This window comes from Micropterus dolomieu, linkage group LG09 (genome assembly GCF_021292245.1).
Source record: "Micropterus dolomieu isolate WLL.071019.BEF.003 ecotype Adirondacks linkage group LG09, ASM2129224v1, whole genome shotgun sequence".
NCBI lineage: Eukaryota > Metazoa > Chordata > Actinopteri > Centrarchiformes > Centrarchidae > Micropterus > Micropterus dolomieu.
In genome coordinates, this window is record NC_060158.1 from 19,555,341 (window position 1) to 19,581,234 (window position 25,894).

At 41.6% G+C, this 25,894-nt stretch overlaps 4 protein-coding genes across 4 annotated transcripts; 2 read left to right on the forward strand and 2 right to left on the reverse strand.

The window, feature by feature from the left end:
- Positions 1–215: 215 nt before the first annotated feature.
- On the forward strand, positions 216–2,268 carry LOC123976926 (proline-rich protein 15-like protein). The gene is made up of 2 exons (XM_046059331.1): positions 216–552; positions 1,043–2,268. The coding sequence occupies exon 2, from the start codon at positions 1,063–1,065 to the stop codon at positions 1,441–1,443; it is 381 nt and encodes a 126-aa protein (XP_045915287.1). The 5' UTR covers positions 216–552; positions 1,043–1,062; the 3' UTR covers positions 1,444–2,268.
- Positions 2,269–3,302: 1,034 nt separating this feature from the next.
- On the forward strand, positions 3,303–12,565 carry wipf3 (WAS/WASL interacting protein family member 3). The gene is made up of 8 exons (XM_046059418.1): positions 3,303–3,561; positions 5,475–5,574; positions 6,154–6,289; positions 7,633–7,797; positions 7,901–8,623; positions 9,594–9,731; positions 10,244–10,345; positions 10,453–12,565. Exons 2-8 carry the CDS (start codon positions 5,494–5,496, stop codon positions 10,491–10,493), a joined length of 1,386 nt encoding a protein of 461 aa, XP_045915374.1. The 5' UTR covers positions 3,303–3,561; positions 5,475–5,493; the 3' UTR covers positions 10,494–12,565.
- A 294-nt stretch (positions 12,566–12,859) lies between these two features.
- Positions 12,860–16,584, reverse strand: LOC123976987 (peptidyl-prolyl cis-trans isomerase FKBP14-like). Its single transcript, XM_046059419.1, has 4 exons — positions 16,280–16,584; positions 14,928–15,079; positions 14,267–14,394; positions 12,860–13,456 (listed from the first exon to the last, which is right to left on the reverse strand). Exons 1-4 carry the CDS (start codon positions 16,471–16,473, stop codon positions 13,298–13,300), a joined length of 633 nt encoding a protein of 210 aa, XP_045915375.1. The 5' UTR covers positions 16,474–16,584; the 3' UTR covers positions 12,860–13,297.
- A 152-nt stretch (positions 16,585–16,736) lies between these two features.
- wu:fc38h03 (acetylcholinesterase collagenic tail peptide) lies at positions 16,737–25,319 on the reverse strand. The gene is made up of 18 exons (XM_046059032.1): positions 25,013–25,319; positions 24,162–24,282; positions 23,936–24,045; positions 23,687–23,806; positions 23,397–23,441; positions 23,239–23,265; positions 21,932–22,003; positions 21,731–21,793; positions 21,598–21,624; positions 21,458–21,502; positions 21,073–21,108; positions 20,920–21,000; positions 20,389–20,485; positions 20,147–20,268; positions 19,914–20,033; positions 19,157–19,286; positions 18,450–18,552; positions 16,737–17,615 (listed from the first exon to the last, which is right to left on the reverse strand). The coding sequence occupies exons 2-18, from the start codon at positions 24,262–24,264 to the stop codon at positions 17,546–17,548; spliced, it is 1,371 nt and encodes a 456-aa protein (XP_045914988.1). The 5' UTR covers positions 24,265–24,282; positions 25,013–25,319; the 3' UTR covers positions 16,737–17,545.
- Positions 25,320–25,894: the final 575 nt, after the last annotated feature.

Genomic DNA, 25,894 nt, shown 5'->3' on the forward strand with positions numbered 1-25,894 from the left:
CATAATTTGGCTCCGTGTCTTGGGTTGGGTTCTGCTGACACAAAAGGTTATTTTTTTTAAATATGTCACTGAAGAGGCGCAAGTTCCCATGGGGTTATGTTGCCACGCAACCACAAGCCCCACCTACAGAGGATGTACCTGAGCGGGGCTCACGTGACTGAGAGTTTATCCAATCAGGAGCGAGGACAGGTGCTTCGAGATGAGAGTTTCGGAGGCGGAAACCTGCTGGTTTAGTAGACGAAAGCCGCTCCTTATAAATGTGTCAATTCAGTTGTGCTTTTCTCAATAATTGCTGACGGAGAATACAGTTATTTGACGAGAGCAACAGAAGACAAATCTAATTTTTTCGGAGGTGGGAGATGTGAGAAGACAGGACACCTGGCTCGTGCGTAAAATGGATAGTGCTGCGACCCTTTGAAGGACAGCTGCTGTCACAGTTGTGCTCCACCGCTGAAGAAGACAGTTGCCTGGATTTCTATCTCAGCAAAGTCAAAAGTGTTTACACTTTGCTTTGGGTCATTTAAAGTGTCCACCACACCTGTTGTAGCTCAGGTAAGTGTTCATGAGAGGGTTTTTTTTGCGCATTCTTCGCTTTTGAGTCATGGCTTGAGTTTGCTCTTCTGTTCTCACGACTCATTAAACCAGTTTTACAGAGAAGGTAAAAATGGTTACACTGGTTATTCATAGGATTAGTTGGTGGTTATTCTGAGTGAGGTGAATTCCAATTTAGAGAGGGAAAATCATGATACACAAAAAATGCATTTGAGTATGCGGGTGAGGATGAAGATGATGACGATTTTAATTAAGAGTAATGTTTTATAAAACTGAAAGCATGACAGCATTACAGACAGTTTTTAAAAGAGCAATTTGATGTTTCACTAGAAATAAGTGAGTTGGAAAATTCAGAAACCAGTTCAGAGCATGCAGACAGGTGATAAAATTACCTCATATGGAATTACATCATTTGAAATAATACTGATACAATGGAGCACATCTCAACTACAACTGAATTAATGAATATGGCATCTGTTTCCTCTTCCAGTGCCCTCCCTCCACTCAAACATGACAGAGAGGAGCCCATGGTGGAAGACATTCCTGCCAAAGTGGAAGAGTGGAAGCCCCAAGGACACCGCTTCACCCCACACCTTTGGCCCAGACTTTGACCCTTTTGCACAGAAGCAGAAAGGCCCCACCGCAGCAGCGTCCAAGGCCACCGGTGACCAGTCCGTGCCGTCTCAACAAGGGCCCAACTCCAACCTCCTCAGTGATGAAACCTTTGACGACGCTGGGCTGGAGTCAGTCTTCAACGAGCAGACGTGTCGCAGGAAGATGAATGTGTCACGCTCAGGTAGATTTAAGGAGAAGAGGAGAGTGCGCACGAGCCTTCCTAGAGAGGAGAAAGAGACAGAGAACGTGGCACCAGGGACAGAGGATAAACGGTGATGGTGAGGAGCAGGAGGTGATCAAAGACTGCCTTATGAAGATGCTTGAAGAAAAGGAGGAGTACATGAAGATGCTTCATTCCCTTGAGGCATACCAAGAGGTCTGCTGTATGTTGGTCATGATGGTGATGATGAAGATGACAAGGAGTGCAGGAATAAGGTCATGTGGTAGATGATATGAAATGAACCATTTTGCTAACAATATCCCATAATCAAAGCCCCAAAGAAGAGATGCATTAGAGGTACAGTTCGCAATTAAGAGCCCAGTATAGTTAATATACCATAGTGTTTCAGTCACAGACTGTGTCATTGGACATGTCATTAAATTACCTACAACCTTTAAAGCACATTCCTTGAATGTTATTGTCCGTCAACACTCCAGATAATGTGTGATATGCTTCAGAAAAATATTGTCCATAAGATGTTTACATTATTTCTGTAATACAAATAATATATGTTCAATAATGAAGGATAGTATAATGCTCCTTTTACAAATGCTTTTACAAAAAATGTTGATTCTAAAGGGGTTAGAAGGATGTTTATGAAGGTGTAAAATTCATTATTATGTGTGACAAAAATCACTTAGCAGAAGCTTACAGTCAGATGCACAACACTTGCCAGCAAAATGCATAAAATACCTACCACTGTTTGTCACATAATGTGTCCAAAACAAAACTGACACTGAAGTAAGAAGTTAATGTTGTGATATCCAACTGAATGAGAACGGCCATGTAGCTAATGAAGTATGATCCAGCCACTGATGTAGTTTGCTTTGCAGGGACTACTGTATTTTTGGACCCCCCGTGAATATTTAAATGAAGGCAAACTATGAGAAATAAATCTGAAAACTGCTACAAGTGATTGTTTGAGTGTGTGTATGTGCATGTGTGCTTCATTATCCTAGTCAATCCAAGTCTAGTGGCGCCAATCTAGACTGTGCAAGGATAATGTAAGAGTTGTCTGCCATGAGAAAAATGTCTTGAAACAGACACGGATGCATACTAAAAAGAAAAAAACAGACATTTTACAGTTCATAGATTGCATGAAAGTGTGCATCATAAGCTAAAACTGCAAAAGAGATGATGCACATGTCTTAGTAGTCTTCTTGAAAGCCATGTTGGTACCTGATAATCACATACCTGGAAGAGGTGGGGATAACAAGAGGACCTAATGTGTGATTATCGCAGTCTGAAAAAGACATTAACAAGGAATTAGTGCCATTTATATATAGTGTCTGCAGGCCTAAAAAACAATTCAAGGGAGGTGCACGCCTGTGTCACTGCATTCCTTTGTCAGTGTTAGGGTTTGAGGTCCGTGTGTCTGCAGCAGTCATGTTTATGTAACAGGATCATGACTGATGCACTTTTTATAGCTATAAAATCACGTTGTGAATTTTAGATTGAATGCATTAATATCTAATTATCTCACATCAGCTCGTTAACTGAGACGCAGTAAGTAGATTTTTTAAAATGTGGAATGAGTAAGGGTGAGTTGTAATGACATATTTATAACACGAGGGGGCCATTTTGCCACTCTACAGCCTAAAAATAGAGAATTGAATAAAACTTTAAAATAAATTCACCGGGTTAGACTTCTTCACCTCTCAGTCGGAACCAGTGCTCATGCATAGGCCTACCACTTTATTTTACTCGACAGGTGTAATTCAAGGTGAGGGAAAGTTTATTGGCATCTTCAGCATGTAAATCGAGGCGACGACACCGAGCCAAGTGCCCTGCATGCCTCTCTCTCTCTCTCTCTCTCTCTCTCTCTCTTTCTCTCTCTCTCTCTCTCCATTGGTCCCGTGTGTAGAGCGCGGGGCGGTAAGGTGTGGCCTCACGCTGTTCGCCTCATGCAGTGCGCTCACAAGGGAATAAACCGTAAACAGCCATAATAAGACCACTGTCGCGTGTTTTCAGCGTCTATGTGGGTACAAATATGAAGTGAAATAAAAAACTTTCTGGGATTTTTTTTTCAATCGCTTGCAGGAGACGAGACGTCGTATACGGGGTGTCCTCATTAAACTAAAAATAACGCCATGAGGAGCGCACTATGAGGTCAGTTTGCTGTGCCCCCCCTCACTGAAGCTGTCTCTGCGAACAGGTGGCTATTTCGTAAGAAGGTAAGACATCTCTGCTCATCCACCACATGCTGCTCTCTCTTATTAATGCACATTTTTTTATGTGACAGGTGGTAATTCTTATTCCCACAAAACTGCGTGAAGAAACCTGTCAAAGTAAGAGACATGGACTCCAACAAGAACATGAGCTTATTACTCTTATTACCCAAAGGCATAGGGCATCAAGTGTACCTGGCTCTTAATGTCTAGGCGTTTCTGTTTCAGTGGGAAGGTATTCCAGGTGCATTTTTGTCCCTGCATTCTAAGGACAGTAGCCTAGTCTGTCTTTTTTTGTGGGATTCGCATGTAAACGTTTAACCAAGAAACAATAGACAAACAAATGTGAAGATGATTGTTCTAACAATTTGTTTGGGGTCCCACAGACCTGATGCTCTATGTGCAAAAAACTAAATTGTTTACAGTATTTTATCATAGGCCTATAGTGTTGACTCTTGTGAGGTCATGTAACTCCTCTCTTATAAAACTCCAATAACAGAACTCCAATTTATGTATTTGGGGCCCCAAACAGAAGAAATTTGTCATTTTCTGTAGTGGACTTCTGAAACATATCATCAGTTCAAAATCGTGTTTTAACAATTCTCATAAAATTAGGAAAAGGTGATTAAACATTGTTTAGGTTGTTCTTTGAGATGTTAGAGAGGGTCAGTGGTCTCACCCTCTCCACTGATTCATACAACAGACAATTTCATATCCTCAAGTCAGTTAGGACAGCCTCAACTGGGGCTCCGTGGTCTCAATCTTTTTCTTTCACATGAAGCATGTAGAAGTCGCTTGTTAAGGCTGCAGCAGCTGCCCCTTCCAGCTGTGTGTGTGTGTCTTCAGGAAGAACAAGACATACTAAAGGTCAAAGGAAAACAACAACTGGTGTGAGAGGTGCATTTCCACTGAGTGTTCTTCTAATAATAATAATAATAATAATCCTTATTTGTAGAGCACTTTTCAAGAGCTCAGCAAAACCAGTGTCCAGCTTTGCCCCCCTTTAAAAGACCTACACTAGCAGTGTCACAGAGGCAGCTTGACATAGATATGAAGATAGAAATAGCAACGCAGGACAGTCTGCCAGTTGCATAGATGGGAGGCATAAACTGTACACACACACATGGACAAAGACAAGAGAGACAGATACAACAAAACAGGTTCTGTTCTGTGTTTTATTAAATAGCTCAGGAGGAGCATGTGCAAATTCCACAGGGACCCGAATGTGCACAATGCGTGGGCTGTTTTCTGTCTCTCACAGCCATGGAAGACGGCTCGTCAAGAATTTGTGATGTCAAGAAGTGACTGTTGCTGTGGATAATTTACTCGCTGAGTTGCCAACAACATAGAGATTGAAACATGGTGACATAATCTTGGACATGAGCTGTTCCTGAAGAGTTGGCCACTTGTGCTTATCACTAGTTACTCTTGATGACGGAACCAAGACATCCTGTGCATAGTTGCATGTTCAGTATAATCTGGAAAAAAAACGAAAAAGAACAATGTGTATGCACGCTGCAGCACTTTCCTGTGGAGTTTCCTCAATGTGTTTTCCATTCACTTACCGCAGTGAAGGCCTTCGGTTGTTGAGCGACTGAAGGGTAGAGGTCCATTACTTTTCACACAATATGCTCCATTGTTCCTGTCTGAGTCCTGCCACAGGGCATTGTGGGAAGAAGAGGAGGACAGGGGTGGTGTGTGGGGGATGTGTCCGATTTCTCTGGAGAGGATGGAGCGCTCGCTGTTTCCTGTTTTGCGCTGGTGGAAGCGCTTCCTATTCAGGGAACATGGTAGGAGGTCATCAAATAAATGTTCCCCTTAATGCAGTAGCAGCTTCTGACATTGCGGGGAGAAATCCTCGAAGCTCGTCAATGGCTGCAGTGCATGAAAATGATGGCAACTGTTTCTGGTATATTTAGGTATATCTGAGGCCTCAACATGCCAGCCCCACCTCCTCCCCCTCCGCCTCCCCTGGCTCCCCCTCCTCCACCACCACCGCCCAGCGCTGCCCTGCCACAGGTAAGACTGTGTGTGACTCTAACTCTCTCTCTCATGCAATTGTAAAAGCTTACTCGGGTCCTTCTCACTGACCATCAACCATCGCTTGGAGGTTATTTTGCATTATTGATTGAGGTAATACATACACACACACACACACACACACATACACACACACACACATACAGACACACACGAACACACATACACACACACACACACAAAGAGTAGGGCAGACAGCAGACTCTCAGTAGCAGAAGAGTGTTATGTTTCCACAGCAGGCGCACAGTGTCCTCATGTTAAATGAGTTGCCACTGCCAACGTAACTGCTGTCAACATAACTAACAATGATCCTTTCCCTTCGTGCATCTCTTCTTCTTCTCTCACTTTGAATGTCATCCTCTTCTTCCTCACTTAACCTTTCAATTTACAATCATATAAAACAAAATGCACCAAATGGACCCTGCAAATGTTTGTTCTATAAAAGCCATAAATTATTAATTGATTATCAAAATAGTCTGGGATGAATTTTTAGCCAGTTGACTAATTAACACTAACAAAGCTGTGCTCTGTAAAAGATCTGTTTTCTCTGTGTGACAGTGTCCGTCAGAGCCTCCTAAGCTCCAGTCTGGTGGAGGAGGGGGTGGAAGGAATGCCCTGTTGGCCGACATCCAGAAGGGAGCCAGGCTCAGGAAAGTCACACAGGTCAATGACCGTAGTGCCCCTGCCGTCGATAGTAAGAGCAACATCCTTATCATGCTACCGATATGCTTGCAGCTGTCTGTCTTAAGACACAAGATGGTACTCACGTGCATCTACTGTCACTGTAATTCTCATAGTGGAGCTTAGAGGAAGGAAGTTTAATTGTGTTTATTTGTATGTCGAGATGCCGTAGTGAGATGTAGGGTACAAAGAGAGCAGGGAAAAACAGGAGGTAGTATTTGTTGTGTCGTTCAATGGTAGTATGTTGTTTCTCCTTGAGCTACATTTGAGCATAGACACACACACACACACACACACACACACACACACACACACACACACACACACCAAGTGCACACTTCAGGAAGGAATGCCCTATACAGATATGGATGCATTCAGAAACTACTATACAAGGGCAAACACAAGACTTTGTATGCTCGGTATACCATAAGATTGACAAAAAAGACTGGAAGGTTCTATGGTATATTTACTTTTTTTTACTTTTTTAACTGATGTTTATGTATACTTTTTTCTTGTATGTATAGTATTTAAAAAAAAATCACTTTGAAACATTTAATACTCGTTTGCCATTATGGTAAACAGCTCTGTTGCACGAGTTTCCCTGCAGTTTCTCAAACAGAAAGCCATCTCATTGACAAAAACACAATCTCATAAAGCAAACAGAGTCAACTCAATAATCTCTATACATACTGCATGAGGAAATGTTAGAGTTGAAATGTGGATGTCACCGCATTATATAATACTTTAACAAAATGTTAATTCAGTTAGTCAAGGAATTAGCTTACTTAGCATTGTCAGTTACATGTATGTAACCAGACCAGTTGAAAACAGTCCGCTGTCTTTTGTGCCAAGGTGTGTAATTGAATCAAATGATGAATATACTCATGTTCCTTCCTGAATGATTGCTCTCAGCTTCTTTATGTTGTCTTTTCAGAATTAAGTGCAATATTCCCATGACTATAAACCCTACTGAGCACATAAAAGACTATATGTGTGAACTCATTTGTCACTGAATATGTGATAATGGTAAAAAAACCCGACCAAAACCTGATTGTGAAATTTTGATTAAAGCTAGGATAGACAATTTAGCATATTCAAGTTCTCTTTACACCCCAACAGCACTCAGTCAATCAAGTGCTCTGACACACACAAAAATCTGTGGCTGTCAAATGACTATAAGAAGCTGGCTTACCTGCCCGTCTGGATACCTACTTGCCTACTTGCTACTTTCAAAATCTAGTTGTCTCTTGCTGGTTTCTCCAACGTTGCCTACATCAGCTACACCAAATGTACATTGACGCCATTGTTCTTATTCATTTTCTTAATCATTTGTAATATATGTGTGTTGCTCCCCAGAGCCCAAGGCGGCTAGCACTGGAGATATAGCCAGCAGTGTTGCTGCTTCTCAAGGTTCATCAGGTGGAATGGCACCCATGGGACCCTCTTTGGGGGTGCTCTTTGCTGCAGGATTCCCCACTCTCAGGCCTATAGGACAAAGAGACATAGCAGGCAAGAACCCAGGTTGGTAGGAAATGTCTTGTTCTGAATCTTGTATTTTGTGGTCTTCTCTGAACATTTTCACATCCAAATGACTCCTCTTGTACGTGTATTTTGTTTGTTAAAGTGTCGCGATCGAGCTCATCAGTCTCCATGAAGCCTCTGTGGAACCCCCCCACACCAGCAGACACAAGCAGCGTCTCTGAGCTTCACAGGACGGCGGAGCTCCGAGGCTCCGTCCACCGTCTGCTCGCTCCTTCGTCCTCAGCTCCTCCCTCCCCCTCTCACAGCAGCAAGCACCCGCCTCCTTTCCCCAATTCCTCTCCCCCTCCACCTCCACCTGCACCACCCTCTGCTCCTCCACCACCTCCCCCACCTCAAGCCATCCAGGACAGACTGGCCAACAAGCCTCCGCCTCTCCCCTCCTGCCCTCCTCCCCCACCTCCAGCCCAAGTCACCAAGCCCACCTGGCTCCCCATCCAGCACTCCCACCACGCCACCATCTCCCAGCCCTCTACTCCTCCTCCTCCTCCTCCTCCTCCTCCTCCACCTTTCCAACCTCCTTCTGCTGTTCCAGGGGATCGCTCCTCAGGTTGTTTCTACTCGCCGTCCCCCTCCTCAGTCCACTCTGAACCTTCTAGATTCTCTATCTTGCGGGACAGCCCACTGGGACCTCCTCCACCACCTCCTCCTCCTCTCCCAGCTTCTTTCACCCCCAGCTGCCCATCCACCCTCCCCCCTCCATTACCCAAGATGGCTCCAGTGCCCTCCCCAGGCATGCGCTCTCTGCCTCCCTCATATCCCTGCAACGCTCCCACCCGACGGCCACCTGCTGTGCCCAGGAGTGCAGGTATGGACCGAGGAAATGTCTTTTTTCTAACCAATGACTTTTCAGTTAACGACAAACGGAGCGCTGCTGCGAGGTTGACCAAAAAAGCACCTACTGTCATATTTTTTGGGAGTTAGCTTTCCAAGGCAGTGGTTTTATGAGGTGTTTTTCACTCATGTTGAAACACAATGTGCAGCCATAAGCATCGTTAGTGAAATGGCGCCAACCTATGAAACTGATGATGAAGATGTAAAAAGGCACAAGAGAACATATTATTCGAGAACACATAACTTACAAGAGAAATCCATTTCACAGCAATATTTGTTTTCCATTTAATTTACAAGTTAGACTCAGGAAGGCAGCCTAAAACAGGGCAGGATAGAGAAGTGAGCTTGTGACCGGAAGGATGTAGGTTCAATCCCGCAGGCCAGAGAATAAATCTGGGTTGGGAAAGTGAAAAGCACCGCTTGCCCCTCCCTCATTACCACCCCTGAGTTGTCCTTAATCCCAACTGCTCTAGCAAAACTGCTCAGTAGCCAGAAGATCAGACTGTGTTGGACTGGACAGCTTCCAGGTGTGAATGTGTAACTGTATGAATGTGATCAGCGCGTTTCTGAAAAAGATTGCATTGCTATTGCTTTATCTCTCTAATTAAAGGTGGAAAAAAAACATTACTTCCCAACCTGAGGTTTTTGGGAACCCTATAAGGGGGTCATACATTGAATCTGAGGGGAGGGAAGATGATCACAAAATTGTAACATTTTGGCTTTTATCTAATCTTTGCTTTGTTCTGTGAAATACTGTTTTCTGACGTTTGAGTCATGTCTGTAAAAATTTGTCAAATAAGTAAATTCAAATAAAGATCATCACCATGTTTATGGGGGAGGGTGTGTGTGTGAAAGTGTGTCTCAGTTGTCATAGAAATTGTAGATTGTAGATGTTATATCGCTAACCCCTTTGACTCCTCTGCTCTTGTCACCCATGGTAACAGGTGTGGGTCGGCTGGCCCCTCCTCCAGCTCCTCCGGCACGTTCTCCCAGCACCGAGCTGTCCAGCCGCATTCCTCCCCCTCCACCACCACCTCCCCTGCCTCCATCAAGTCTCAGAAATGGACACCTGCACAGCCTCGGTGAGACGATGTGTATCTTACAATACACATGAATACATTTAACGCTATTAGTGGATTTTATAATAGCGGAGTGACTTGAAATAAGAGCAGCAGAACAATATGCTACATTTACTTTTATTACATTTTATTTCAAATAGTTCATACCTCTTTTCTTTTTTTAATATTTTCACAGTTTTTAGTGACTCGCACCAGTTTTATTTAACTTGTCTGATGTATTTCTTTATATCTGCTTTTATTTCATGGTATTTATATTGTTTCTTGTCATTCAAGTTTCATTTAATTTAGAATAGGGGAGCTGTAAAACTATAATTGTATAGATGAAAAATGTGAACTGTACTGACAGTTCTGTAGAGGGAAAAAGACAGAGAAGTGTTGTCATTTAGGGGTGAGAAGGTGACATGAGTTTATTTTTGAAGAAGCAGATTTGGGCAAGAACTTGAGTCATGTATGTGAAAATGAAGAGAAAATGGCAGCCTTGAATCGCATTATTACTGTACATCTACTACCGGCAGATGATTTTGAATCCAAGTTCCAGTTCCACCCTGTTGAAGACTTACCCCCTCCCGATGAATTCAAGCCTTTTCCTCGGATCTACCCCAGCAAAGAAAACAGAGGTAGCAGCACAGAGCACTTGTTTTTTCTCATCTATAACTGTGCCTTCAATATCATCTATTGAGTTGACCCCGCCCCTATACCCACACTGATTTCCTTTCTCTTACAGTGAACCCCAAAACACCTGGGTTAAGGACACACCTCAGATGAGTCAAGGCTTCACCATGTCCTTTACCCTTTCCCACACACACACATACACATATCAGGAAGTTGCACACAATCCTCCTTTTTTTTCTCATGACAGCTCATGACAATAACACAACTGCCATGGACTTATTTGGATGCAGGCTCTGTGTGTGTGTGTTTGTGTTTGTGTTTAGTGTATTTGTGTGTATGTGTGTGTGTTTGTATGAGTGGCAAACAGGGTCCCGCCTTATACTGACTATGTGACCTCTGACCCTTTTCAGTGTGGAATGTTTTGAATGTGTGTGAGGAGGAGGGCTCTCCCTACTCATGCTCGTACACACATACCCTCCATGGACAGCGTCTTCCAGTAGCTATATTTAACATGAATCATATCACAGTCTGTAAGCATTTCAGTATCTACATACAAAATAGTATTTTGGTTTCATCTCTGAGAATTTTGTCACAATCTGTCCCTTTATGCAGTAGCACTTTTAGTGTCAAGTCTACAGTTAACCCAGACACAGGTCAACAAAGCTTTGTTAAAGACAGTCATATGCACACTGTGGTCCAGCAATAACTACATCTTGAGCACATGCTCCAACAATGTTCTCCCTAAACACCTACAAAAATGTTATAGCAAGACAATCCTCTCAAGATGTCATGTTTTTTCCTTTTTTTTGGGAATTCAATGACCCACAGTATATTGCCTCTGTTAGCAGGAGACTATGTTGTTTGGCTAAGGAAACCTCATCTTAAACTCAATGTGAAAAAAACTACCACTGCAGGATATGCTAAGCTTGGGGGTTCACAAATCCTTGTACATATCGTCGTGCTCTTGTGTTTTTTAGTAATTGTTTTTATAAGTAACAAATCTATAAACATGTAGAAGAACCATTTTTACCAGTATAGGAGTGCATCTGTTTTAAGTTACACTGTTACTGTCTGTTAATAATAATGAATGAGGAATACTGTTTACTTTCTCCCACTGTATTAACTGACACTAACACCTGTGAAGACAGTGCCACCTGCTGGTTCAATGTGTAAAGTATTACAAGGTGTGACCACCAAATAAACCACAGTATTTTGTTTAAAAAGTTGACAGTCACTTTATTGATCACATTAAGACTAATATTAAAACCGGCTTCTCAACAGAACACAGAAATCATTTGGTAATTGCGTGTAGTAGAGTCTAGATTTAAGACTTATGTGTGCGCAATATCTTAAAACAGCCTCCAGCACATATAACAGGTAAATTTCCCCTTTTTTTCTATGTATGGTATATCTTGCAGAACAAGTTTGTCATTATTATACAAATGTGAATATCTAAAATGAAAGAAAGCCAGTTTTAAACTCCATGTAAGGATTGCTGTTGTTTCATGTACATTCGAGAAATCAGAATGAAGCTGCACTTAATGTTGCAGGGCTCAACAATAAATCCAGTCAGCATGGATATTGCAGCATATGCACGTGCAATGCACCTGTCTCTCAGTTATTTTGACTTGCCAAACAGGTGTCTCTAATAACAACAATTGCTGGATTGCATCAGGGTGTGCCAGTGCCACGGAGTGTTGTGTATGCTGGTTTACTGAGAGCACTTGTCTCTGATGCCATATAAAAATACCCATTTTACTGCTTAAAAGAAAATGAAAAATACCAACGTTCACATTATCTTAAACACACACCATGTAGTCAATATGATAAGGCAGTTTGGTTACACGTTCTGAACACTCACTGCAGACTACAGTTACCATACAGGTAAACCATACCATACAGTACAAGTTATGATTTTCTTTTCAAATGGACCTATACAATAGTGATGTGTCGGTCGCGAACGACTCGTCTGTATTAGCTGGTTCTTTTAAGTGAACAGTGTGAGCCAGCTCCCATCTGAGGGCCAGCTTCCATCTGAGAGCCAATTTCGCACCCACTTTCTTCCCCACCCTGCAAAAAAGTAAAAATGCACAAACAATTGACAAATTACACCTTTTAACAGAGCAGAAATATTTCATTTTAGCCATATCATACAAATTTAATTGAAATTTACTGTATGTGTCTGTAATAATGTGTAATTATATAAATACCATACTGTTTCATTAGTAGGGTGTTCTTTTTTTTAACAAACCTGGATAGTTATTCTTGACTTCTCTCACTGTTTAACCATCAATATGGTAGACTATTTCAATGTATTGCAGATAGAGAATATTGCATATTTAATTCTTGAAACAAATAGGAATATAACTTAAGCTGTGATCATCAGAAGTGGTACTAAATGAAGAGATATTTTTTTTTGGGGGGGGGTGTCAGAGCCATAAGATCCGGCTCCCTTCAAAAAGCCCAATTCCCATCCCTACTACAAAAGGTAACTGCATAAGGAAACAAACACATTAAGGGAAATTTCACTGCCAAATTTAGTAACAGACATCAAACATTCACAGATTTTCTTTTACCACAGATATTCTGTGACAGAAAACTGCACACAAGGAAATGATACAGTCTTTTGAATATTTTTATATTCAGAATGACATTGAGTCATTTTACCCTGGTCTAATTTTCTTAAATGCAAATGTGCGACTGGAGGTTTTCGAGGTTCTTGTACAAATAATCAGATTAAAAACCCCATTGGCTCAAATCCACCACACAAATCTTCACACAGGAAGAGTTTACATGTCACACTCCACACAACCACAATGCTATCTGTAAAACTGAAATACTTTCAGGTAACCTGAGAGAGTCTGCAATAATAAACTCTGCACCAAAAGTATTTCAACCATGAACTTATATAAAGACTGGAAGACTGCATGAGTGAGTGTCGTGGCCCAGAAGAGACTTTAAAGTTCATCATGTTTGTAAGTGAACTCTCTGGAGGAAATGAAGCCATCTTTGTTCTCATCTTCTTTGACAAAGATATCCTCCACCATGTTCTCATGTAGAGTGTCGTTGGGAGGGTAGCCGTGACGCTCAAACTCTTTCCTCAGGTATTCCTTCACCTGGTAGATGGGGTCAGAGTGAGACAGAATGAGGAAAAATATGACTGAAGTGACAATATATTTATAATAAAATATAATGAAAAGAGAAGATAGACAAATAAAACAATTTCCAGTTTCATCTTTTCAATTAAGGATAAATCTAAAACCAGATGATTATTTGACAAGTTATTGTATGCACAATGTGTTCAACTTCCACATTAAAAATAATCCAAATATTCTACAAAACAGAGGATATTCCTTTGTCAAACATGTAATTTCAATGTTTAATTTCAAGTTACAGGTTGATCCAAATTACAGTGTAAATTAATTTATTAACTACATTGTACCTTTACTGTAAAACAATATAACAATATATACAATTCTACAGAAATTGCTACCAACCATCGCTACCTACTTGAACCCTTGGCTACTCAAAGTGCCAACATATATTTGTCCACATACAATTTACAAACACTGTGATTATAGTGTTTGTAGGCTAATATTAAAAAGCGTACATGCAACTTGCTCTTGTACATATTTTCTAATTTCTTGACACCTGATAAATCTTGCAATTTGACTGTTGTGAACTGATTTTTGAGTATTCTGATTGGCCTTGATGGTCTGTTTCAACTCTAACTACATAATAGCAATTATGTTGGGAAGGGGGACCTATACAGTATATCAGGTATTTTACAGAAATATTTCTGCCTTTTTTCATACTGAGACACCATCGTCATTGAACTTTGTTAACTTTTTCCAGTAGGTAGAGACCTTTAAAGAATTATTCCCTTAGAGAAAAGGTTGGCTAACACAAGCATCGCAATCCTTCACCTCATGCTTGGAGAGCTTCCAGTCATCATTGAGGTCCATCTCCTGGAAGGACTCGTGTGACCTCGGTCCATTTCTGATCTCAAGCACCTCGATGACGAAAGTCAGTGTGCTCTCAGGTGGGATCTTACCTGACCGTGGGCATCATCACAGTATAAGAGGTCAACTAAAACTCAGACTGGTTGTCACTTGGTTGTCACTTGTTTCTGTAAGCATGCTCCATTGTATGTAGACAACAGTTGGTTTGGGTGGTGCGTCAGAAATTATGTGAGTGAATGCAGCAACACATTTCAGAGTTAAATCGTGAGTAAATAAGTTGAAAACATGTTGTATGTGTTATAAGAAGCAAACTTAGGTTGCATTATTAGTCATATCAAGTGATTCAGATTGCTGTTGTTGTGACAAAGGTTAGTTAGGCACAGAAGAGATGTTATTGGTTAGTGGTTTCTGCTTACCAGTACAAAGCATAGTATTGTTCACATGCTCCATTATGAGAAAAAGTGGACTAATAATCCTGAATGGAACCTTCATTCAGTTTGGGAGTTCTAGAAAGCCATTCAAAACAAGACACATATTTATAATAACAATGTCTAACACCTCAAGACAGTGCCATGTTTCTGTATAGCAGCATGCAGTGAAGCTTGTGTATGGATACATTCAGTACCTCTCCCTTCCTTCCCATAGGCCAGGGCTGGAGGTATGACGAGTTTCCTCTTCTCTCCAGAGCACATATCCTGCAGGCCTTTATCCCAGCCTTTGATCACTTCTCTGATGCCCAGTGTAAACCACACTGCCTGCTTGTCACCATGGATTCGACTGGTAGACAGACACCAACATAAAAGTGGAGACTGTTACAGGTCTGAAAAGGGAAGAACTGTGAGAAGGTCTGGCAGACCCCCTATTAAAGACAATAACGTGTAATTACAGTGAAAATCTGAGTTAACACTGCTTTGCTACTGGGCTAAGCCTGGCTATAATTTCAAAACACTGCAATACAAATAACATGTAATTATTATTTTTAATCATTTTAGTGCCAAACATTGTTTAAAATTAAATGTTGTCTAGGCTCAAATAGGTGCCTTATGTATCATCAGACACTTCTTTTTGTGAGTATTATTATTATTATTATAGGTCAATGAGTACTGAGATTAATTGCTGTCTGAGTGGAGAAAGGGACAAAGTGAGAAGAATTCTTACTGAAGATTCTCTCACATTACTGATGGTAAATCTAAGAAATTAAAGGGTTGGTTCACCCACATGACAAAAACACATTTTCTCACTGCAATCACAAAATAACAATCCATGTTTCCTCACATGCCCCTTGTCTGCCCCATCCCATGCTGAGGTTTAGAGATGTATTTTGGAGATCTGCTGCCAGTGTTTTGTTTGTGGTGCTTAAAGAGTAAGCCTACCATAAAGAGTTAAAGAGATTTTGATTCTTCCATTGTCCATGTTACCTTTAAGTTTGCTTGTTTCACTTCGTTGTAACAGAATCCCATTGACCTCTATTGTAACAGGTTGGAGGCAGAAGTTTCAGAGATGAATATCTCAAAACATCAGCACATTAAACCAAAGCTATCTACAAGTTTAGATGTCAGTAGAGGTAAGGGAGAAAATATGTATTCTTGTAATTTGGGTGAAGTGACCCTTTAATTCCTTTCAACTGTTTTATCACGTGACACAATAAACATAAGGAACCTTACCATGCGCGCACTGCATAGACTGCCGAGTATAAATGGCACTTACATGAACACCAAAATAAAATGCTGTAATATTTTACTGCGATTGTTTAATTATATCGAGCACTTTTCGAATGTAAGCTGTTTATAAAACTGAAGAAGAGTGAATACAGCAAATTGCTTCCACTACAGGTAGCCTATTGAAACGATATCTTCCGTTATCAGCTGTAACGTTACAGGAACCAACAGGAGTAATGTTGAATGCTTCTTCACTCCTTACTTGACACTCATATCACGACTAAGACTGTTAGGCCACTGAGTCAGCCATGAAACATACCTGGAGTGAAACATGGTTCCATTCTCAAAATATCCGTCATGATGCACCAGCAGAATGTCTCCATACTTTGATTTTCGGTGACACAGAAAAGGTCTGTGCAGAACTTCTATGTTCACCTCAGCTTCAGGCAACTTTCCCCCGCTGACATAAGCCAGCAGGGAGGAGCACAGCCCGCTCAGCAAAGTCAGCAGCATGCTGCCACACTCAGCCGTCTCCAGACAACGCAGAATAAACAGATTGCTATGATGGTTTGTCAAATGTTGAAAACCAGCAGCAAGTCGTGCAGCTGGCCTGGTCCTCTACGTGGCAGTTTCATCATACGTGTTGTTGCGGGAAGTCCTCTTTTGATTGGCTGCTTTTCCTAAAAAAAATCCCTCCCCCTCTCATAGAGATCCTGGCATCAACTTAAGGGGAGTCTAAAGTGTAGGCCTAATCTTTATTAATATACAGTGTTTAAGGAAATTTACAGTCATGCAGGCAGATTATCCACTAATCACATTTTACTGAATTCATTTTGATGTAACTGAGAAATTTCTTCATGCTGTGTGATAATCAAAGATATTTTTCTAGCTGTTGTTGCAGTATGACATTCATTTTCCTCCTGTCGGGTATTCTGGACATTCACTTCAAGACAAGCTACACTTGGCTCATACATTTACAGCACTGGTTAAAGCAGTCTGCTGTGTGCTGGTATAGATTTACATGCACTATCACACCATTGCACTTCATCAATACACGTTATGTAATACATTGCACAGGAATAAACACATATACACACCCCTGATTTGCATACTACAGTACATATAGTATCAATAATATCATTGCCTCTTTTGGAAAAGGTTTTTTTTCTCTCTCATTACAAAAGAGGTTCAGAACATAGCTTATTTCTGCATCAACAGTCAGCAAGTCATAGGCTACACATTCTAACTATTTTCATATGATACAATCAATAAATCATTAAAATGTTCCCCATAATCACCAGTGTCCACAACAGTGCTACAGCCATTGGACTGACAGTAACAGAGAACTGCTCCGTGAGGCCAATAAAATAATTAAACCCCCCATTGTCGATTCAAAGCTGACTCCTATGACCTTTCATGGCTCAGAGCAAGCACAAGAGCTTTCCTTTAGTACCCCCTCTCTCTCTCAGTCCATCAGTTATTTTTTAAGGGGTGAGACTTCAATAGAATCTGAAGTCTAATCCCTGTGTTCAGAAGAGAAGAGGAACCGCAAAGTTGCAATCTGGCAATTTTTTCACCTTCCAGTTCAGGTGAAATACTTGCAACCAGTGGAATCAATGAAGCAAGAGTCGGTGCATCTAAGCTGCCCAAAGGACCTGCAGAAGACATGGAACAAGTGCAAGCGGTTACACTAAGTGTATATTTATATTTACACTCAGAACCTGCCAATTTTATGCAGCACACTTCCACATTTCTACAATTGCCTCTTTATTAAAGGAATATTTAGGGAAATACGCTTATTTGCTTTCTCACAGAGAGTTAGATGAGAAGATCAATACCACTCTCATGTCTGTATGTTAAGTATAGAGCTACAGCCATGAGTCGATTAAGTTAGCTTAACTTGAAACAGGCAGAAACAGTTAACCTGTATAAAAAAGTCTGCCAACTAGAACTACTAAATCTAACAAATAAACATGATATGTCTTCTTTGTTTAATCTGTACAAAAAAAGCAGGAGAAATTACACGAAGTGACAGGTAATTTAGCTTTTTTGTACTGATTACACAAACGAGATATAACTTGTGTATAAGTGAGCTATAGAGGTGCTGGTAGTCGTTTGTTTAACTTTTAAACAGAGCCAGGCTAGCAGTTTCCCCCCTACATCAGTCTTTATGCTAAGCTACACTAACCGCCTCCAAGCTTCACAATTAACAATTCAATTCAAATTAGCTTTATTGGCGTGAATGTGTAACAACAATATTGCCAAAGCATCATACATACTACATAAGAACAATCAACCCCATACATTTCATTAAACAACTAATTAAAGCGTAAAGTAATCACACGAAGCATACAGACAGGAGAGTCTTGTCAATTGTCAGCAAGAAAGCAAGACGTATGTTGAACTGTCCCTTTAAGCGTGTATAAAGCACTTAATGGACACTTAGTGTACGTTTGTGTCTGCACTCTGAATGCTGCCAGTGAACATACCCAGGAAGATAGGACTTGCAGGTCTGAAAACCAAAGTCCTTTCCATCACACTCCTCCATCCCTTCATGTCGGTAGCCATCGCCACAGTAGGCCCACTTACAGTCTGAAGTGACGAAGGGAAGGAGATCAGGAGAAAGTAGCAGTGGCAGAGATAGGCAGCAAGGGAGGGAGGGAAGAGAGAAGACGTTACTAATTGCTTTGGCACTCTTGTGTGTTTTCGTAATGCCAATACAGCATTTTCCAGCTAATTTAATTGAACAGACAAGCAGAGAAAAGTGAGGCGGTGGCAAGAAAAGAGAAGATGAGATTAATGAAAGATCAAGGAAAGGTTTCACAGTGCTTGCTGCTTTTATCCTCTGCCATGTGGGTTCAGACTCTGCAATGCACTGTAGTTATGCTCTGCAGGGCATTTCCTAAGCAGCTGGTGGTGCTTGTGCAGCAAAAAGCCTAATCTACTTTGTATTTAGAGAATAGTTCAGATTTTTTAGACTAACATACATAGTTTTTTCATCTCAATTCTTTGTATACTGTACACTATATAGGGGGGTATCATGTTTATCTGTGAATAAGGTGTTGTTAAAACTAATTTACAATTTATTGCATTAACAGTAACACTTTCTGCAGATCATTCTTTAACCACAATCCTTTTCTTTACCTCTACACTACTATGCATGTGTTCAGCTCAGCAAGAGATGCATGTAACTCACTGAGGCAAGCATCAGTGACAATCTGGTTTCCATCATCACACTCCTCTCCGTGTTGGGCCTGCACCTTTCCGTCCCCACACATACCAACTCTGTCCGGGACTTTCTCTGTGGACTGGAACGGCTGAAAGGGCTAAACAAGTTGTAAGAAAACAAACACAATCTTAAAACTTCAGGCAATGAGAAAACATGCACCGTGAGTTTGGCTTTAGTGGTTTGAAGGAAAGATGAAATTAAGTTTTATGTAATCTGGTACATATAGTAGATGTCCAAAAACTGTTTTCAACTAAATGTAGCCCAGTTTGACCAAACAAATCTTAACTCAATGTCCAATGTTTTCAGAGCTTTCAGCCCCATCTTATGGTCTTCCTAAGCAGATGGACTTTGCTCAGGTGTCATTCTATACATGACCAGATGTTTTGACAATAACCAAGCAAACTCCATCCACAGAGGAAGACTGGGAAAAAGCTCCTGAAAAGTAGAAGCAAGTGGACCTTGTGTTGAGATTTTTGAATTTTTGTCAAACTACTGTTTCTGAGGTCAAAAAACAAACTTTCTAATGTTCTAGATCCATAGTTGTGAGCTGGAGGATGGCGGGAGACATCATGGGATGCATTCAAGTTATGCTATGTGACTAATGTAACATTATCAATTACGTGCTCATTGGCTACTGTTTGATAAACTACAGCATCAAGCACTGGCAAATTGACAAGAGCTACTGCTCAGCATTGTAATTACATAACACTCTCATAGTCATTACCTGTATGGGCTTCCATCCATCTTTATCTTTGAAGTAGAGCCCCCTCTGATCCTTCCTGAATGCTATTGCGTTGTCTAAATGTATTCGGGCCATCTCCTCCTCACTGTTCACCACAAATATCTACACACATCCGTACAGGGGAGAGTGAAAGCTGATGATGAGTAACAACTGATTCCATGTATTCAGTTTGGGTGGTAATATTGTAAGGAAGCAGTTTATTAGTAAGTTCTTACTGCAGGGACTTTATGAGTGCCTCCCCGTTGTGTGTAACTTCCAAAAAGATTGGAATCACAGTCGCAGCGACCTGGTGGACCAGGAAGACCCTTCTCTCCCTTTTCTCCCACTAGATAGAGACCTGCACAAAAACAAAAAAGAAATGTGGGTAACACATATGTACCTACACTGTACTTCCATATTAAACATTGTAAACGTGTGATTTGAGGCTGATTGTGTGTAAGTGTGTGAGTTACTGTACCTGTGGCAGGTGGACCAGGTGGGCCTGGATGGCCGTTTGGACCGGGGGGTCCTGGGGGGCCCATGGCTCCTGAGGCTCCAGTCTGGCCCTTCATGCCCTGTGCAAACCAGGCCACATCCCAGTATTAGAAAACACACACACACACACACACACACACTGAAGGTGACCTACATGCCACTGCCACTGTGCATAGCTGTCATAATCCAGTCCATAGGGGAAAAAATGTGTGTGCTTGTGTTACATTATATAAATGTGTAGACTGGGAAGATCTAAGACGCCAAAGACACTACAGCCCCTACGGAAGTCTATAATTAGAGCTGGAAGTAAAACTCGAGTGACTGAATTAGCCGGTGAGAGTGTCAGTTCACCACACAGGGTTACGTGATGCTGTTAAGTGTTTGAAATTTGTGCAACATGCATCTGACACACAGTAATCAGGCATATTACAAGTCAAACACCCACATACTATATACAGAGGGAACCAAAACACCCCTGTGCATTTGTATATGATTCTTTCTTATCTTTATCCACCTGTTTGCCTCTCTTTCCAGGCCGTCCAGTAGGTCCTCTCTTCCCCGAGACTCCTGGTTCTCCTTTTGGTCCCAACACACCCTGTGAAAGGAGTTGAGAAATAGTCTGTTTAAATTGTATTGTTTCCTGTACTCATTAATGAATCATTCCTACCTTCTGCCCAAGCATCCCAGGCAAACCAATGGAACCCTAAATAAAGACAAAATGAGAACTTGATGTGAGAAAAGTCATTATCCCAGCAGAGCAGGCACTAAAATGTTTAATGTTAATTAAAGCTGTCTCCAAGGTTAAGGTCTCAAGACAGCTTGAAAGCTGAAAGTCTCAAGTCATGAACCACTTTGGATACTAACCAATAACTGAGCAAACTGTTGTAGAGTTTTTCACTCCCTGATCAAATTATTATGTCCATTATAACACCACATGAGGTGAAGTGCTCATAGTGAAAGCCAAGAATAAATGTGCTATGAAGAGTTACACAACACATTATTGTAAAAAACAATTTATCAGCAATAAAAGAAAATTATATTTCTCCACCAACCTTATCGCCTTTTGGTCCCGCTGCTCCACGGTCACCACGAGACCCCTTTTACAAAAACAAAACAGCGAGAAACATTAAATGAAGGCTTTAATAGTGTTGTAGTGATAAATGTGCACTGTGAGAAGTGATTCTGAACTTACCTTCTCTCCTTTGTAACCAGGCAAACCCTGAAAGGATACACGAGGAACATAACGGCAGATAAGATCAAAACTTTTTCTTTCTTTCCTAACATATACATAAATATACGTATGATGTTGTAAAGATGTGACAAGCCTTTATCCCTGGTGGTCCCCTCAGTCCTGGTAATCCCATGAGTCCCGGATCCCCCTTTTCACCCTAAAACATAAATATATATGACATATGTATTTATGACATGGCATACGCATTTTTATAAAACCTCAAGACTTCTTAAAAGTGCCACGCAACACCAGTAGTCAAAAACGTGTTTGTTCCTGCAGGTTCCATGACACTTACCTTGGGTCCCTCTGGACCAGGCCATCCCGGTTGTCCTTGTTTCCCAGGGAGGCCTGGCGCCCCTGTACGACCCTGCAGAGATTCAAACATCAGTGGCAGTACTTACTGAAACTGTTCATCTTCTGCTCCCTCTTCACTGAACTTGCTGCAAACGTGATGTAAAGCTGGAATAGTTGGTCTCTTGCTTTAAACCTTTGCAGATACTCAAAAGTCTTTCTAAAGTGTTAACAGTCTGACATGTTCACTCATGTGTTTAATCCATACAAAAAATGACAAAATGTGGTTTATACGCCAGACTATTTCTTGGCCAGGTGTAGTGACTACCCTGAGGCTCTGCTGGTAGCGTGCCAACTTCTCCCTGTATTGTTCTTTTAATCTTATCAAGCTATTCCATTGAATTTTGACTGATTTCTACTTTTGTGCTGATCATCTGCAACTTTTCATGTTCATCAAGAAATTTCTTTCACTGCCATGTTTCCCCTAAAAAGGAGCTACTGACTTTCATTGAGACTGACCAGGTTAAATAACAAATTGACCTCCTAGGTTTTCCTAATCAGACATGACAGAGTATAGTACAAAATATAGTCTCAAAGCTTTAACAATGCCCCTGAGATTTGCTAATTAGTAGACAGGAATTAAGGCTTAATCCATCTTGCTTTATCGCCAGTTTCCTGCAAGCCGGGGTGCCAAATATATTACACAACAGCCTCGCATCTCAGTGACACCTGGACAAGTATCTGAGATCTGCTGCCATGCTAGCAGCGTGCTCTCATTTAGCTGCCTGTCATTAAAACAGCAGCCTGTAGAGGCACCATGCACCTGCTGCGGTGTGTGGAGTGATTGATCATGGAGAGCAAAAGCACTTAGGGAGATTAAAGTGCAGATGTGGAGTGCCGGAGAGCCTGGATCAGCAGGACTGGAGTCCAGTACACAGGCCAATGGAGCCAGGCCAAGTACAGGAAGAGAGAGAGAGAAGGAAGACACAGAGGAAAACGAAAGAAGAGGGGAATGATAGAGAGATGAAGAGCAGGAGGATGGCGGGAGACATCCTTGGATGCGTTCAAGCTTAATATGTAGTTAGAGCAGCTACTGAGACTAATGTGGCATGACCCATTTAGCAGTTGCAGAGGATATTCTGAGCATATCAATAGACAAATCAAATCACATAGATGAAGGATGCATAGAGGGCACATTGGCGGCAAAGAGAGAGAGAAAGATATCCAGATCTCATTATTTCAAGGACATGCGAGATGGACCAGAGAGAGATGAGCGGGAGAACGAGACATGTGGGAGGTTGGGTGTATCACCTTTGACCCTGGACGTCCAATTTCTCCCTGGAGGAGGACAAATGAGGGGAGAGGAGTTATGGCACTCATTAGAGCAGAGAGAAACACAAGGACACACGCACAAATACTTCTACAGCTAAACATATTAGAGACATATTTCAAAAAGCATAAACACACACCTTCTCGCCTTTTGGTCCTCTTAGGCCAGGTAATCCACTTCGACCCTGAAAAATTTACACTCATCTCTCATACTGCTAAAACAGCATCATACGTCTGTGAAAAATCTATACTAAAAAGGTAATTTACATTAATTTCCAAGCTTGTTTAACAATATTTCCATCTACTGTCTTCAATGGCTTAAAATGCTAATTTCACTGTCGAATAGATGTAGGCCTACTGTGATATAATCAGACTGAACCACTTCTGTGAGGTTTCCAACACTGTCTAATATTTTGAAAAAGGGCCTTACCTCTGGGCCCTGGGGTCCTTGAGGTCCTGGATATCCAGGTGAACACCCAGGTATCACAGGTTTTTGTTTTTCCCGTTCCTCTCCTCCAGAAACACTTGGCTCCAAGGTGCTGATACCATCCTTCAGTCAAACATACACAAAATCCAAGAGAATAGGGTTTCATTTAGTGGCAGACTGTGAGCATACAAATATGTGTAAATGAGGTGTATTTATGCAAGCAGGTGTGTGTATGTGTTTGTGAACACCTACGGAGGTGCTCTGCTTTAACAGCTGAGATGGTGGGGGGAAGAGGGGAGGCGGAGGCGGTGACATGAGACAACAGGGGTCAAACAGCAACGGCTCATCCAGCAACCTGAGAGCTGAGGGGAAGACAGACAACAGCGTGTATCACCGAAAGGCTGCTGTGATGAATGACAGGACAAGCATTCCTTGTGTTATCTAATGGCCGGTGTTACATTACACTCAAACAACTTACCTGAGTGGCCTGGGAGGATGCTGTCCATGTAAGAGTGACGGGACAGGGCCCATGCAGGACACAGAAGAATGTGGATGGACACTGCAATTTTGACCAGGTCCATCCTGCCAGGCTACTTTTCCTAAAATACACAACACAAGCTCTCAACCACACACACACACACACACACACACACACACACACACACACACACACACACACACACACACACACACACACACACACACACACACACACACAGGAGCTTAATGCAGTTACTGGCAGCTGTCATTTTTCCTTGCTCCCTCTAGAGGGTGTTACTATCAGATTCCTCCCTTAAGCCTCTCTCTCTCTCCTCATAGCATAATAAACTTGTTGCAGCTCCACACTGCAGCAGATGCAGCCACCGCTGTAATTCCAGCCGTGCCCCCCCCCCCCCCAGCCTTATGCCAGAATTAGACCAAGGAGATGGAGTTGGGCTGCCTCTCAGGCTCTCGGGCTTATTATGACTTCTGCCACTTTATGACACAAGTCAGAGTAACAATAGTAAGGCTGTCACAGGTTCATTCACAGAAACATTTACAATATGCTCACATTTCATCTGGGGAATGCAGGTCAACGATAGTGGATGCAGGAAGATGTTAGTCCTAAAGTCCTAAACAAATGATAATCCCGTGTTGAACCACATGTGTTTTGCAGAAAATCTGCTGCACCGGGTTCAACTAGTAATCCAAATCTTCATGAGTATGGCTCAACATTTCCACTTCTATTCTGTCTAATTAAACGTGCAGCATGCCCTGATGATCCAGGAGCGCATAATGGAAGCAAAGTCATCTACATCCGTGGCTTTTAATGCACAAGATCAACCTTACCTTCCACTTGAAATTGTGCCGCACTTATAGGCTAGACACGCCGTCTGGCGCTCCTCTAACCTAAATGAAATGCGCGTGGTGCAGTCAAACAGACTGTGGCTCCTCTGACATTTGCTGTAGCCAATCCTGACCGCTAATAAATCTGATCCACTTATCGACCCGCTTCTTTCCCTCCGCCGGTCAATAACAACACAATTGAGGAGGAAGGATCTTTTTCTCCCTGCGCTAAATGCCCAGCAGAGGCCAGTGAGCGGAGCCAACACACCGGTGGGCAGCTCAGTCCCAGAGGGTCTGGATCAGAGGCTCGTTAACTGTTGTGTCATCTGGATCGACTTCAGTAGCCTACAGCTGGCTGAATAAGTGGGATGGCACCGACATTTGAAGTCGGCATGCTACACTCACTGCTCCCCAGCAGTGAAATGGCGCCATCTACTGGATATATTAGTTCGTGGAAGAAACAATAGTAAAAACAATGTTCCATTTTCTTACATAACTGTGATGGACAGTAATTAAGTACATTTACTCAAGTACTGTATCTAAGTACACATTTAGGGTTTATGACACTTTCTACTTCTACTCCACTACATTTCAGAAGGAAATATTGTACTTTTTACTTCACTTTACTTGCTTATTTTGACAGCTTTGGTAACTATTAGCCTACTTTACAAATTAATATTTTTGTGAATGCATTTCTCTCTGTTTTCAGAATTTCGAAAGTTGATTAATGGACAGTTGCACTACAATACATAATAGTTAAAAATTAGCTCCCACTCAAAATTTACAACAGTAAAATCACACTTTTATCATATCTAATAGTATAACAGTCACAGGAAATGTTTCTATCTGCAATGAGTAGTTTTACTTTTAATACATTTTCCTGAT

Excerpts from the sequence above, each read along its gene's own strand:
- LOC123976926 (XM_046059331.1), top strand. The coding sequence starts at position 1,063 with ATGACAGAGAGGAGCCCATGGTGGAAGACATTCCTGCCAAAGTGGAAG.
- wipf3 (XM_046059418.1), top strand. The coding sequence starts at position 5,494 with ATGCCAGCCCCACCTCCTCCCCCTCCGCCTCCCCTGGCTCCCCCTCCT. Across the intron at positions 9,732-10,243 it reads TGGACACCTGCACAGCCTCG|ATGATTTTGAATCCAAGTTC; the intron begins GTGAGACGATGT and ends TACTACCGGCAG. Across the intron at positions 10,346-10,452 it reads CCCCAGCAAAGAAAACAGAG|TGAACCCCAAAACACCTGGG; the intron begins GTAGCAGCACAG and ends TTTCTCTTACAG.
- LOC123976987 (XM_046059419.1), bottom strand. The coding sequence starts at position 16,473 with ATGCTGCTGACTTTGCTGAGCGGGCTGTGCTCCTCCCTGCTGGCTTAT. Across the intron at positions 15,080-16,279 it reads GGAACCATGTTTCACTCCAG|TCGAATCCATGGTGACAAGC; the intron begins GTATGTTTCATG and ends TCTGTCTACCAG. Across the intron at positions 14,395-14,927 it reads CTATGGGAAGGAAGGGAGAG|GTAAGATCCCACCTGAGAGC; the intron begins GTACTGAATGTA and ends GCCCACGGTCAG.
- wu:fc38h03 (XM_046059032.1), bottom strand. The coding sequence starts at position 24,264 with ATGGACCTGGTCAAAATTGCAGTGTCCATCCACATTCTTCTGTGTCCT. Across the intron at positions 21,001-21,072 it reads CTGGGATGCTTGGGCAGAAG|GGTGTGTTGGGACCAAAAGG; the intron begins GTAGGAATGATT and ends CTCCTTTCACAG. Across the intron at positions 19,287-19,913 it reads ATGGATGGAAGCCCATACAG|CCCTTTCAGCCGTTCCAGTC; the intron begins GTAATGACTATG and ends CAACTTGTTTAG.